General features: G+C 41.5%; 1 protein-coding gene across 1 annotated transcript in view; it reads left to right on the top strand.

Moving 5' to 3' along the window:
• LOC119431868 (uncharacterized) overlaps nt 1-15,462 on the top strand; it is a 143,478-nt gene that overhangs the window by 94,523 nt on the left and 33,493 nt on the right. The window contains exons 14-16 of the mRNA XM_037699317.2: nt 2,125-2,223; nt 6,161-6,440; nt 6,938-7,173. Coding sequence (XP_037555245.1) covers nt 2,125-2,223; nt 6,161-6,440; nt 6,938-7,173 — 615 coding nt within the window. The remainder of the gene's footprint in view (nt 1-2,124; nt 2,224-6,160; nt 6,441-6,937; nt 7,174-15,462) is intronic.

Raw genomic sequence — 15,462 nt, 5'->3', positions numbered from 1 at the left:
TGCCGAGATCCTGCTACTTCAGCTAAAGTTCTCTGTATACGAGGGACCTAAAAATTGGTTTTAAAAAAAAGAGAAAAATATGCCCCATTCTGTAGCAGGAGTATAGTATGGTATAGTATAGTACAGCACTTTGTCACCATAGTAAATTAGTCTGGCAAAGTGCTAAACTTGTAAAGTTGCACTTATTTGTTTTACAAAAACGCCGCATATGTATTCTATTCGACCAATAGTCATGGCAATTTTTCTACCATTTTACATCAGTATCTCGTACAGATTTGGCAATTTTTCAAAAATTTTACGAATAGTTTGCGAACAGATAATCTTTTTGTTGGATTTGTTTTGCAACAGTTATGCTTAGCTTCACCTGGCATCCTCCTTCATTGCTGCCTTAGTCTCATTATGGTTAAGTTTGTGTTGGCCTGGCAGCGGTGGTCCATTCATAGGGCTCTAAGCTGCTTGTAGCAAAAATTGTTTTATGATGGTTACAAGGTACTCTTTGGTGAATACTTCCCCCAAAAATTTTTAGTGAAGATTTCCTTACGAACCCCTCCGGGCTTTACTGACTGTGGCTGTTGCTTTTCCAAATAGCTCACACATAGAAAATTTAAAAAAGAAAAAAATAATACTGTCCTTGGCTGGGATTGAACTTCGGTCTCCCAGCACAACAGCATGATGCTCTTTAAGCATTTGGCCACAATCGCATGCATACTTCTATCGTGCCAGTGCCAACTAGCACTTTCAGACACACATGCTCTTTCGTGAGAGCTTTGTGGCATCCGAAGGTTTACATGCTGTGGTCATCGGTGGTGCTGTGCCCCGTTTCACTGCTGCTGCCTTAGCTGACAGTTGTAGGGCACGTTAGTGCCGAAGTCTGCTGCACATCTCTTCAGGATGTGCCATTCTGTCTTACTGGTTCACTAAAGCTTTGCTAACACACACTAAAGTGCATGGGAGCTGCATGATTTTTTTTTTTTTTTTCAGAATAAAAAGTAATAATGGAGTCTTAGCATTTTCAGGCATTTGATTGGAGACCATTGCATTCTCAACAATGTGGCTGTACATGATTGCTAATTTATTTATTTAAGGATAATGCTTAAATCTCTCAATTACTCTCAATCTCCCTTACTCAATGCCTTAAGGGAGGCATTGAGTAAGGGGGGCAGTACACAAAGTGTGTTTCTAATATGCATTGAATGTCAAACATACATTGAAAAGAAGCAACAAAAACGAAATGTACAAAAGAATTTATAAGTACATACAACATTGCCAAATATTAAACCTACATACAACATTGCCAAATATTAAACCTCTATGATAAATAAATTTTAATTATTGCACTAAAAAGCTCCTATCTAGAATGCATATTGAATGAAAGAAAAGTAGGATGCCATACAAATAAAATATTACGGCCGCATCTTTGAAGAGCATAAAAAGAAAACGGCAATGAAACACGGGCATATGCAATGAAGGGATTGGAGAGATGCCAGCCAGCATGAGTGCCTATGCCAGTGATTAGTGTTGTCTTGTCATTTCCCACAAGCAATGATGATGATCTAACACAGTGATACTAAAATAAGGTCGCCCTACAAGGTTTCATATTTCACGGTATTTGGGTTGTATTTTGGAGCACTAATTCGACGTATGTTTTAAACACTTTATCATTGGCAAATCAGTTCAAAGGAAGCCCGCAAAGTGGAGGAAGGTTTATGAAAAAGGTAAACTGTCATCCACCCAGTTGTGGCATGCAGTTACAAAGGAAATCCATACGGGTTTCTCAAAGAAAGCTTCGCAGTTGAAAAATTTGGCTTGATTCGGGGATTAAACTGGGGAACAATGCTTTTACGATGAGGTCACTCTACCATCTAAGCTAACCAGGAGGCTAGCAGACTGCAGCGTGAGGCTGAATTAGTCGACAACTGATTTACCATGTTTAGCATCCCCAGAAAGGCGTTGGTCCCGAATTAGATCCCAGGACCAGGAGAAATTTGTATTAAACTATAAAGCTTTCTTTCTGAGAAACCCATATGGGTTTCCTTTGTAACTTCGTGCTACAACTAGGTGGACGACAATTTTCTCTTTTCATTCGATTGTGTGTCAGTGAACTCTACTGGGCTTTTGTTTCAGAGAGAAGAAATTGATAAGACGAAGGAAGCAATAGAAATAAAACCCAATAGTCCTTCCGTTATATCAAGGCTAGTAGAAGGAGAGACAGAGGAGGCAAAGGTGAGCATGAAAGACATGAACCTTTGATAATTACAATACCAGGGGTGGCCAAACAGACAGAGCCAAAAAAAGCATATAGTTTCATGCTAACAATAATACAGGGAAATCTGGTGCAGCAATACCATTGGAAGAGCATATGTAGTACATTAAGGAAGCATGTTACCTATTTTTGTTTGTTGTTTAGTTGTGTTGGTGCTCTAACCCCCACAATGTTCCTTTAGAGCATTTAATTGTTGTACAGTAGCAGTTAATTGCAATAATTGCATATTTTTCAGGGCATGGAATTGCAGCAGTTTTTTACTGTGCATGTCGCTAAATTTAGATGATGATTGGCGAGTGACACTCACTAAGTGGTGTTGATTTTTAATTTTCTGAACAATTGCTTCCTTGTAATGTCCTGAAAAACTATTAAATCTTAGAGGCTAAATGTGGCTAATTGTTGCCAAACATTGATTTTGCGATAAGAAATTAAGCCTTAAGAAGGGTAATAAATAAATCCACAATGTTGTTTAAAGCCAGAAGGATGAAGTTTGGCAAATTCATGTACTTCCTATTATTCCTATGCTGGCGCAGTTACTAGTACCAGGTTTCCCTCTATTAATCTTGTCATGAAGCTCCAAAGAGTTCATGATTTTGGTTGAGCTACAGAAAAATAATGGGAGTTTAAGACCTTGTTGCGCTTGACTGCCTTTTGATTGCTTTTTTCTTCTTACTGAGGATCACTAGTCTACGTTCTACTAACTTCAGGTGCAGAGGTTTGTGAAAACTGACTAGTTCCGAAATATCTAGTGCAATACTGAACATATTCATATGTATTGTATTGGACAGTGAATGCCTCACCTACAGCTGGTTGCAAGCCATGAGTAGGTTTGAGAAAAGCAGCATGTACCTCGTGAGCTGCAATTTGGCTACCCCTGTACTAGATAATGCTTGTCATTTGGCCTACTGTATACTGTATACATTTGTGATTTTTAAATTTATTACACCTAAAATTTTGTGTTCTGAGCTGCGCACATGCAAGCTAATTTATCATTCTGCCTTACTTGCCTGTTTGACAAAGCCATTCTATCTGTTGTTTGACGGCTACACAATCTTGTAAAATCGGGAGCATAATAAATATCTGAATGAGTGTTGGCATGAAATGAAATTTGAACAGCAGAGTATGTGGCCGAAGACACAATTTAATACCGTCTGCCAGTCATCGTTGGAGACAGTTGCGCATACCGGGTTTGGCTGCTAAAAGTGTGGCTGCACACCCAGCATGGATATTGGCTTTTGTTTGTTTTGATGCTCATTTCTCGCTTTGCCGCTGAAGCGCCAGATTGTGCAATGTTTCCATCAGCTGATACTGGTGCAGTGCAATATCACTGGCTGCTAGTGCAGTTGAGGTGAGCGGGCTTGTCATCCAAGAAAAACATTCCTGTTGTGTGCGCATTCTTGGTACCAGCAGCCAAATTGGACGTGTGGCCCCCTCTTATGATGACAGACAGGCAACACAAACTGTACCTTTGGCTACGCACTCTGCTGTTCACATTTCATATGACATCAATAATTGTAAAACAATCTGCCTCATGTAGAAAAAGAGGACTGTACTCATTTTGTTAAAATATTTGTTTACCACTCAATCTGTCTGTAACTGCTTTCTGCAAGCTCTAACCTGTGCTTGCTTTGGTAAAATACAGGCTCTTTGCAAATGCCTTCTCTCCAGCTGGAACTTGCGGTTACTGTGTATATAATAAATTCTCTTCGTCAATCCTTAGGGATGAAATTTTGTCTCTCATGAAAGCTTGAAATGAAAGTCTGTCAGCATTATCAGGCCAACTGGAAATCGACTGAAAAACTAGTCTGGGCAAAACCGTGACCTCTACAATGTTTCGTATAGTAAATTAGTTTTGTAATTGTTTAAAATACAGTCAGATTAGAAGTTATCTGCCCAAACGAATGGAGGTTCTAGCTGGGATAGTTTCACAAAAATAGCACAGGCGTCTGGGACCTTGTGCTGAAGGGCTCCGATGAGGGTGCAGGGCTCCTTGAAAACAAGTATGTGTGGAGCAGTTCAGTGTATATCGGCAGTTCATATCATCTCACCATGTACGCTTACAATTTTAGTCCACTTATCTCATAGGCGTCTATACAGCCATTGACTTTTATGCCTCTTTGCAGACATATTCCATATATTCCTCGTATTAATGCTTCCACTAAGGGACAGTTGTCATGATCTTGGTGCTCTTTGGCAACACTTGTCCTAGCATCATTAAACATGACCAGTGCTTCCTCTATTTTTTAAATGCCAGCCAGATGCGGCTGATCCAACCGTTCATGACCCTCTCTGATAGCCCTTTCCTGCTCTCCTCCTCCGGCTAGCGTTCACGCCTGCTTTATGGTCGTGGGGAAGAGTACCCTCTGGGTGGCACCTCACGACAGAAGTTGAAAGTAATCCTGACAGACGCGTGAAAAGTCTAGCGCATCTCCTCCGAAACGGCAGTGGCGCGCGCTCAGACGCACGCGTGACGCAAGCAGTCGTACCCTCTGGGTAGCGTCACATCGTGGCAACTCACTGAACTAAGGTGCACCACTGGGTCCCTTTGCAGAGCGAGCGGTTGCACTGGAATTGAAAAAATAGAGGAGGTGCTGACATGACATGTCATTGCCTCTAGAAAATTGCAGCATTACCATTTGTACCTTAATTATGGCAACCTTAGCTTCCGTTTGTATGAAGATATACAGGGCTGGAATTATTGTGGGGTTTAAGACTGCTAGAACTAAAATGCTTTCAAAGTGGTTTGCTTCTCACATGCAAAAGCTGGGATGTCCGTTCACTGCCAGTTTCACATTCATGTTTGTTCCATACGGTTATCTGTGCAGTGACACCATTGTCTTCTGGTTCCTATGGCTTCTAGTTGCTTGCTTGACCGGTCAGCTATGCGTCTGCCTAGCCTATGAAACGCCCTTCAGCTTTAGGGCATCGCTTCGGTCCCTATAACCTGTATTAGTAGCTGTTAAGAAAGTGAAAACGAAAGGGCTGCAAGTGTTGTTGTTTTTTTTCATAATTTCTTCACTTACGTAAGGTCTGCTGTCAGTGGAAGTGATACTTTGGATAATGTAACATGGTGGATCAGTTGAACGAGAAGAAAGGGAACCGAGGGGCCCGATTTTTATTAATCATATCATAAGAAGCCAACAAACATTAACACCAAGGACAACATAGGGGAAATTACTTGTACTTTACTAATTGAATTAAAGAAATGATAAATTAATGGAAAATGAAAATGGATGAAAAAACAACTGTCCGCAGGTGGGGAACGAACCCATGTCTTCGCATTACGCGTGCGATGCTCTCACCATTGAGCTACCACGGAGCCGTTTTCCCATCCACTTTTTGGGGTATTTGTTTTACAACTAGAACTAACCCTGGGAGTGTTAGCCAGCGCCACCACTCACAAACCTAGGCGCGGATGTGGAACATCCTTTCTGCTGCAGGCGTCACGAGCACGTGATCTTTTTGGGGGATGGCATTTATCATTTCTTACCAGCTGGAAGTAGTATGCTTTTAGAAGGGTCTGCTTTTCACATGCAAAAGCTGGATGGCCGTTCAGATTCTATTCAGATGCCAATTTCAGATTTCACTTTTGCTCCTTTGGTTATCTATATTAGTAGCTGCTAACAATGAATGTAAATCAAGGGGCTGGAAGTGTTTCTTCTACATAATTTTCTTGCTCACAAGAGGCGTGTGCTTTTGGTTTGTGTCACATTTGAACAATTTTAAGCACTAATGTATAACTTTAGCTTCGATTAACATTCGCCTTTAGTGCCCCTTTAATGTTGTCCTGCAGCATCCCCCTAAACTACCCAGTTCCACGTGATTGGGCGTGGTAGGCCAGTTATAAGAACATTCAATCCATTTTGAGGTGTTTGGTAAATGGAAACTATTTTTCAGGTACCATCATCACCAAAGGCGGTGGTGAACCGCAAAGAAGCCCGCAAAGAGAATGGAATCCGGTTGAACAAGTGTCCTAAAAGTAATGGAACAAGCACAAATAGTAGTAGCTGCATCGCCAGCATTCGAGAATTGAATGAGGAGTGTCCCCTGCCAGAAGTGTCCTTGTGCAACAGGGTGACCTCCAGTGTGGCCATAAACACTTTGTCTAGCAGCCGAGTGCCGACAACATCAATTTCAGGAAATGTGTTCATCATTGGCCGGCCATCGTTACCTTCAGGTGAGTTGTACAGGAGCACATGGCATCAACATTGCCTTCTCATGCTGGCAGTGCAAGCTCGTAGTTAGCCTCTGCTGAGAAGCAAAGCTATGCAAAGCTACCAAGCAAAATGTACGAATTTTTGTTATAGCTGTATGGCTGCAAATTCCAGTTCACCTTCTAGTAAATTCTTAGATATTTTACTTGCATGAGAATCTCAATGTTTCACACAGTTTCTATGAGCTTTCTTAGCAGGCAAGGTAAAAAAAGAACAGATTTTATTAGCCTGATTGGCAGAAATGGTTCGGAAGTACTACTGCTCACACAGTAATATATTTCTGCTCTACATTAGTCATTCTAGGAATAGAATCTTATCTAGCTCACATTTTGGCTTTTTGTTGTGTATATTTACTGTGTTCACTCTATATTAGACCCCACCCCTTCTTTAAGTAGTAGACAGTTTGTCTTTGTATACCATCATTGACAAAACATATGATGTATTATGTGTGTCATGACAGAAACTGGGAGCTTGCTGAGCAAAGAAACTGTGTCAAAAATGACCATAGGAGATGTGGAGCTATCGGTGACATCATCTACGTTGTCTTCAAGTAATGTGATAAAGAAAGTGCCCCAGGACCGGGAAGCCTGCATACCTGAAACTGCAACACGTAACCATCAGCAAAGCTGCTCTGCAGATCAGCATACGGAAGCCAAAAAACAGCTATGCATTACACACCATCTCAACGGCACACAGGTCAGCCATTTAGGATGCTATTTCTGTGACCTTTGCCATGAAAATCCAAAGGAATGTTATGCACAGACCCCACTTTTTCATTGGTTATCACCAGTGCTGCTGTTACATTTTAGTCTCATTAGTTGCTACTGCCCTTGGAATGAGACACTGTGTGGCTATGTGGTCAAGTCCCATCTTTGCCATATTCTTGCATCATGAGGCGAGAGCTTTTTAGAGTGACTAGATGCTCTTGCAAAAGGCAAAATTGTGCCTCTATTAGACATCTTTGTTAACCCACTTCATAGATTTTTAGCGAAGCCAGGTACCTCAGCTGCTTGCACAAGAAAATGTAATTGTAGAGTGTGGAGTCTAAAATTTGGTGTTAAAAATGGCAGACATACAAAATGTGTCACCAGCTTTATCAGCAAGATCATGCATTGCAAACACTGTGGGATCCCATCTGCACTTGTAAAAATGGGCCACATCACCATCGTGTAGGAAGCATTCAGCTTCATGCTTCCCATGCCAGCTGGCACACATTCAGAAATAATTCATCCTAACAACAATAGCAGTGTATCACCAGTTACATAACATATTTTTCTCAAGCGCCGATGGAATGCACCCAGTGCTGCAGAACTGCACTTAATTTGTGATCCATTTAAGGGATCATTACTTTAAGGCAGTGCTATTTGGCTGGCCTTTACCTCTCAACTCCACAGGTTACTGCTGCTATGCATGTTGACTTACATATGATAGGAGGAGGAGACCAAGTGCTTAATTATTGAGGGCAAAGGAAGGCCTTTAATATTTTCTTTCTCGTGCTGTCATTGGGTTGATGTCATTTGTCTTATAGTATTCATACCCTTACTTAAGTTGATTGCCAAGATGGATGAAGTAATTCAGAAATGAATTATTGTGGTGAATCGTGAGCACTGCTACCTAATTTATAGCTATTTCATTGTCTGTAAAAATATAATGCCTGGTCTGATGAATATCATGCAATATTTTCGAAGACATTGGTGTGAAGATAATGTCCCCCCCCCCCCCCCCCCCCCCGCTACACATTATTTGCACTAGTGGATATGCACACATAGGTGCGCCTGTGTACTTTCATTTTATGGAATGCTTAAGTGGCTACATTGGCCATCCATGTGTCATTCCCTCTGCAAAGCCTTCCTTCTGCACTGCAGGACAAAAAACACCAGTGTGTTTCGTGATACAGTATAGACAACTTATAATGTAACCGCTTATAGTGCAGGACCGGATATAATACGGTCTTTTCAGATTCCCGTTAATTTTGCCATAGCACTCTATGTATGTGCGTATCATTTATAGTGCAGTTGCAGGACACGAAATACCGGTTGCAGTGCGGCTGCCTGGAAGTTCGGCAGTCAACCTAGACGGCAAACGCTCCCCTCAAGCCACAAATACCGTATTTACTCAAATCTAACGCGCACTTTTTTTCCGATAAAACAGGTCCAAAAATTGCGTCCGCATTAGAATCGAGTACAACCCTAAATCTGTATTACCATATAGCCGTCGGCATTTCAAAATGGCCACCTCGCACGTGCGTTGAGCCTAGCTACTCTCGAGCTTAGCTACCGTAGCTTCCTCCATGTGCTGCAGTACACGTGCTTAGGCAATAGTCTACCATCTGTCTTCAAGTTCCTTGCGTCTGCTCTATCAGCATGAAGTACCGAGTTTATCATGATGCTGCATTTAAAAGGAAAGTGATCATGTGTGCGGAGACAGACGAAAATCGGGCCGCATCACGGGCGTTGAAACTTGCGTTCGGGACTGGCGCAAACAGTGCGCGCGTGACACCGTGCTTGTTAATTTATTTAGTAAGGTAATACGGAACCTAGAGCACGGTGACGGCTACGGCAGAAAGGCGCCTGGAGTGTCTATTATCGCAATAAAATAGTTGTTTTGGTTATAGTGCGGTACCGCTTATAGTGTGGATATTCGCGACTCCGGCGACTTGCGTTATAAGTGGTCTGCACTGTAGATTTTGGGGATGAATGTCTTGAAACTGGTGGCAGTCTCAATGCTTCCACTAAGTGGACGGGCCTTTAACACTAACCCGCTGCAATCGCACAATTGCAGAATGCACCCTAAAGTCATTGGTTAAAGTTTGTTAGTAAATATTCAAGAAATAGTTCATCAGGATTGATCACACATAGACAGTTAAACCTGGATATAACGAAATTGACAAATTCCCAAAAAACTTCGTTATAAAGAGGATTTCGTTATATCCAGGTTCGGCACGAAAATTGGAAAAAGAAACGCATACCGTATTTACTCGATTATAACGCGCCCTAAATTGTAACGCGCACCCGTTTTCCGTTTTCGTCGAAGCACTCATCCTTGGAATGTCAAACCAGGTACTGGATGCATGGACGCGTGTCGTTTCGCACAAGCGCGAGGCATCGGAAACGAAGAGCGAGCGTCACGATGGCGTCGTAGCGTCGTATAGTGTTACAGTAGAACCCCGCTGTTACGTTCCCGGGTGCTGCGTTTTCCCGGCTGTTACGTTGTCAGCCAAATGACAAAATTTGGGGCGAAATCTCTAGGTTGTCGGCGAGGAAAATTCGTTATATCGAGGGGTTCTTCCGCTGCCACTTCGTTACGTAGAGGTCTCAAATACATGTCCTTCTATAGTGTAACGGCGGGGAATAGAAAAACTTCCTTATATCCAGGAATTCGTTATATGGAGGTTCGGTATAAGCAGGTTTAACTGTAGTGATGTCCAGGTGGTAGCTCTTATGCATAATGGGATTCACAAGGGGAATTGGGGTAAGCAGGGATGGAAGTGCTACGCCAATTGCGTCATCTTGCACCAAACCTTAGAGCTGTGCCAGCCTGCTCCAAAACACAAATTTTGACTGAAGTCACTAATTTGAGCGGTATTTGTGCATTCAGTGGCAACAACACAGCCATAACCTTACGTTGGCTAGTGTTTAGCCATGAAAAAGCCTAGGCAATCCATTTGAGTGTTGCAGTTTTTGAAGCGAGGTTGTTCGGCGGTGCATTGTAACCTGGCCACAGGGAAACAAAAATTGCTTTGTGCTATATAATGCATTACACATGTTTATAAGAATAGGTGCAGTGTCAGCTGAGTGAATTAAATTCAGCTGTTCAGCATGTAGCTCGTCAGTTCAGTTAAACTAATACATTTTACCTCTCGATGTGCATGCTATTTTCCACATTTATTTTGCACGCTCACCACATCCAGTCACCAGGATGACAGTGCGGCATGGCCACAAATGACCGGTTTGCTCTCATGAACCTTCTTGATCACAAATCTCCAGTGGCAACCGTGATTGTCGCTCAAATTTGGATCCCAGCTGCTCCGTTTTCTGCACAACCACACCACACCAAATCAGACTTTTGTCATAGTAGGATGCAAGCTGGGGATCTAGAGTTTGTTTGTCATGGTAAATTTTAGTCAAACTTGGTGGCCAAATGGCAGTGTTAAAAAGCTTGCGAAAATTCAAACTACGGAAACTGGGTTCGTGGCAAGGATGTTCACAATGCCACTTGTGCAGATAGAGTTCAAAAAAATTCAGTAATATGTCGTTTATCATCAAAATATTATATGCGCAGCGAATATGTCAGTATAATTGAGCTTGTGCGAAAAATTGGATGGCGATTGTATAGCTCTATTGTATGCAGATTGAAAGGAATTATTTTTTTTTGTCCACTTAATTCTCTTCAGAAATATCAAAATTGTAATGAAGAGAAAGAGACTTAGGCTCGCTCGCTCAGACTGCGGGCGCAGGCAGAAAGAGGAAGAAGAGGCAGAAGTAAACAGGTGTTCTGGTGGACGGCCAATTCTCTGCTTCTCTCATTACAAAATGCTTTTTCCTGCAAGTGATATCAGAAACTTCACATTTATTCTGTGGTGGGATAACACCGCTTGTCCCTACTCAATGTTGCCAAGAATTAATCAATATTGGTGAGCTTTATGCTAACGATGCCCAGTGTATGTTGATGGCTGTTCATGCTAATCATGAGTATTTCTTTTTCGTTGTTTAAAATTAATTTAATTCAATTACTAATTTTTATTAACTTACTTTACCGATAAGGTGTCAAAGAAAGTTCTGAACAATGTCGAGAAATGACTGATGACAGTGTTTAAAGCAACCTAGGTTTTGTGTGGACCTTTTCTGATGAAAAAGAAAGCCAGTGAAATTTTGAAAAATATGCCGTGACAACACATATGCGCTTTAGGAATTGCAATGGTCTGAAATGTAAAACTCGTCAGTTTTGCGCCTAGCTCATCACACTGGGAATGAGCAGCCACACTCTTTTCTCAACGTGTCAGCAGCTTTCGGCCTTACCAAACGCAAAATCCTGGTCCACACATGCATAAGATACACAACATACTAGATTACGAGGCTTACATGTGAGACCGATATTGCTGGTGCTGGGACAGGTTGCGTGGAATTTTTTTAAATATCGCGAGCTTTCATTTTTTGGCCGAAAAATGGACCACAAAGGTAAGTTGCTTGTAGGAGTGTGTGAATAGCGAATACGTTTCAAATAATTTTTGAATAATGAACAGCTGCTCTTACAATTTATATAAAACAATGTTCACATCTGAGCATTCATAACTTTGGCAAGCATCTTTCATTATGCTACATGTTATGAAGCATAGTTTTATAAGAGAACAAATGGAGCATTAGGAACAAATAAGCAGTTTTGCATAATCGGTAAATTTCTGAGATTGAGATAATCGCTGTATAGCTGGTTAAGTCTGGCTCCATGAGCAATCTAGTCTCTGCTTCACAACGTAACTTCTTACGTTTTATGTCTACACTATGCCCGCAGGAATGGAATTTAACCTACTCTTGCTATAATGCTGTTTTACTGCACGAAGTTGATGTTCTGACATATTCGTTAACTATTAAAAATAATTGTGTTTATTAATTGTGACTATTCGATTCGAAGACTAAATCCAATAGGACACTCTTTGATTTATTATTCAAAAGTTTCAAATATTTGTACATTCCTAGTCGCTTCAAACGCTGTTATCAGTCATTTCTCGACCTCCTTCAAAGCCTTTGCATTGACACCTTATTGATTAAGGTAATCGAAGTTAGCTAATTAAACTTGAATATTAGTTTGTTGTACACAACAAAAATAATAAATACTCATAACTAACATCGACAATGTTCATAAACGTACAGTGGGTGCTGTCTGTTATTATTTCTTGGCCACATTTAGCTGGCACAAAGCCAGTAAAACTTAAAGGGGCCCTGAACCACTCCTCAGGCTAGGTGATAAAACATAGTCCACGGATAGCATACGCTGCTGTGAACATCTCAGCCAAATTTTGCAGTCGTGCACGGCGGGTGGATCTCACAAGGAGAGTGCGAAGTCACCTTTCTATCAAACGCTCTCTTTTGAACAGAAGCCTGCTCCTCACTCTTTTCTGGATGCGTGACATCGTAATATTGCACATTCCAATACGCGGCTGGTATTGGCCAATAACTGACATCAATCAAGAAGAGTGTTTAGATCAGTGTGCTTCTTCCTACTGTTACTGTGTATATTTATTGATGCAGTCCAATAAACAGGCTGAAGTAAGTAAAAATCGAATTTCGATAATAATTATGTACTTTCGGAAGAAGCCAACTATGGTCTGCTCACGCTCGGCCGCGGCTGCCCGCATAGGAATTAAACTATGACCACTCAGCTTATCAGTGTTGTAGTCATCGGGTCTTGCTAATTTCAACTAGTTTAGAACAATCAACTAGCCCACAAGAAACTTAAGGTCAGACCACACGCACGCTTGCCAGCATGCGCTTACTCCTGCAGGTCGCTCCTGGCTACACACCTTGGCAGCCATTGCTTCGTATTGAGCTACAGAGCTTCAAAATGCGCAAGTTGGATGTGGCTACTATCCATCAGTCAAGCTGGTGCAGGACAAAGCTGGTCCGCACCACATAGCACAGCCAGACAGGAGCATATGAGCACGAGCGCACACTCAACCCCATTTGTGCTCAAAGCAAACGCTGCAGTTGCATGAAGCTGCGGTCTGCTGCATAGCGTAGATACCGCGGCCGCGAGGTGCAGATGAGTCCACTGTCTGAGCGCACTGCGGCTCACTGAGGAAAACCGCGTTTGACGCGTTGTAGGTGCCAAAATGGGAAATAGTGGCGTCTACGTGACCATCCAAAATTAAATTTTAACTGTGAGCAAAGGCTACGGCAGAGCGTTGTGGGCACACCCCACTCCACCGTAGCCTTCGCAGTGCAAATCATTGAAAAAGGAACAGAAGCACCGCGAATGGTAGGTTTGATTGCTTATAATTCCGCTTCTGCTGAACCCATTCAACTTTTTGTAGCAAAGTATTTCTGAAATAGTCTAATTTAACTTCAAATGCAATTTCTCGACTGCAGTAAAGATTGGTTCAGGGCCCCTTTAACAGTGTTCTGAAAGGGAAGAGAAAAAGGAGAGGGAGCACCTTTTCTTAATCTGTCTGTCTTTATTTCACTCGTGTTGAACTTTACCAAGCTGCTCCAAAACGGATATCTTCTGCTACAAAATGTTAAATTCCTGCTCCAAACCTGCTCCAAATTGGCAAATTTTCTGCTCCCAGAGCTGCCCCAAAACGCTCTTGGCCACTTCCATCCCTGGTTAAAAGGAATGTTTAGTCATTATGACAAAGCTAAGTTTGAAACTTGTGCTTGTTACTAGGTGGTTGTAGTCATTGCCACTTTAATACGTATCCGTTTAACTTTTTCCCTACCATGGGGAAAATAACTTGTTACAGCAGATATTTTTTTCTGAAGGAACTACTGCACTCAATATTTAATGTAATACATAAAGAGAAAGCAAAATGAATGCACTTTTCACGTATAAAAGTTTTAATAACGAGATGTATGTCATAAAAAATATATAAATTGGTAAAATCAAGATTGTGCGATAAAATTGAACAACGTTTGTAAAGACATGCTTGTATCTACTAAGAAAAAAAATTTTACGAGAATTATGAGATAAACAAAATGTATTTCCGTCTTTTAGCCACTATTTGAAAAAATCGAAATTTTTCATTGAACAGGTATCTTGCTACAAAAAATTAACTGCAAGAACTACAGTTGGGTGTTCCGGGCTGGTTTGCGTCGTCGTTGCTTTCAGACTCGTCCGAAGAAAAGTCAGCGTCCTCTGACCCGCTGCTATTCGATGTATCGATAAGATTAGCCGCAGAAGCAGCAGAATTGCGATATCTGAGATCTCCCGAAGCACGTGCACCATTTCCGTAGCTGGACACTCATGCGTTCCGCTTTGACGATCGCGAAACTTCAAAGTGCGTTTAAAAATCACCGCTTGGTGGGGAAAAAGCGAACTGCTTAGAAAACTAAAATATAGTTCTCCTCCTTGACATTCGATAGTGCAGTATGTCTGTGATCGGTGCGGAAGGTCTCGAAAGCGGCGTTTCAAAGCATCCATAGAGGGCTAACCATGCCCAATGGACGCGGTATGGAAAGAGTTAAGGCGCTGTGTGCACAGTTGTGTACAATAAGATTAGTGCGTCAACAGCAAAAGCATTAATGAAATTAATTATATTTAAATGTGTCACATGGCATCTTTAAACATTTCTGATTGGAATTGTGACGTAAGTTTGAATAACATGATCTAAATGTTTTAGTAAAATGAGCGGGAAGGTAGAGGGCTGGGTGTTATTGCTCAATGTGGAGCATATATGTGTCGTTATATATACGCTACACCGGGTGTTCAAAAGTAAGCGTTACGCAATTTTAAGAAATTGCCTGTGGCAGGTACCATAATTCTTATCGGTGAGCTGGGTTATTCGAAGAGGCGGACATTAGTAGCAAGAGAAATCGAAACACATATTCAACTAATTAACAAAAATTTCCTAATGAACTTCTTATTTAATTACTTTATGACACATATTGCAATTTACGAATTGGAGCCGGTGAGTTTGCAAGACGCTATCTATTCTATTTCTGGGGTTTTACGTGCCAAAACCAGAGTTTGCAAGACGCATCCACTTGAAATGAATTTCCAGGATGACACCAGTTTCGAGATATTATTTCCCAAAGTGTGGGACAAAATGCATGGGCGTTCCAGTTACTTTTGTGCTTCAATGTGTAAAACTGCATTTTGATAAAAAATTAGGTGGAACAACAGTGCATTTTTACGGCGAGTTTGGTGGCGCATATCTCCAAACTGGTGTCATTTTGGAAATTCATTCCAAGTACGCCTGAAAAGTGCCTGACAAGCTCACCGGCTACAATTCGTAAATTGCAATATGTCGTAAATTAATTAACTAAGAAATTA

This window comes from Dermacentor silvarum, chromosome 1, assembly GCF_013339745.2.
Source record: "Dermacentor silvarum isolate Dsil-2018 chromosome 1, BIME_Dsil_1.4, whole genome shotgun sequence".
NCBI classification, from domain to species: domain Eukaryota; kingdom Metazoa; phylum Arthropoda; class Arachnida; order Ixodida; family Ixodidae; genus Dermacentor; species Dermacentor silvarum.
The sequence above is the reverse complement of the archived record's forward strand: the minus strand, read 5'-3'. Positions and strand labels throughout refer to the sequence as shown.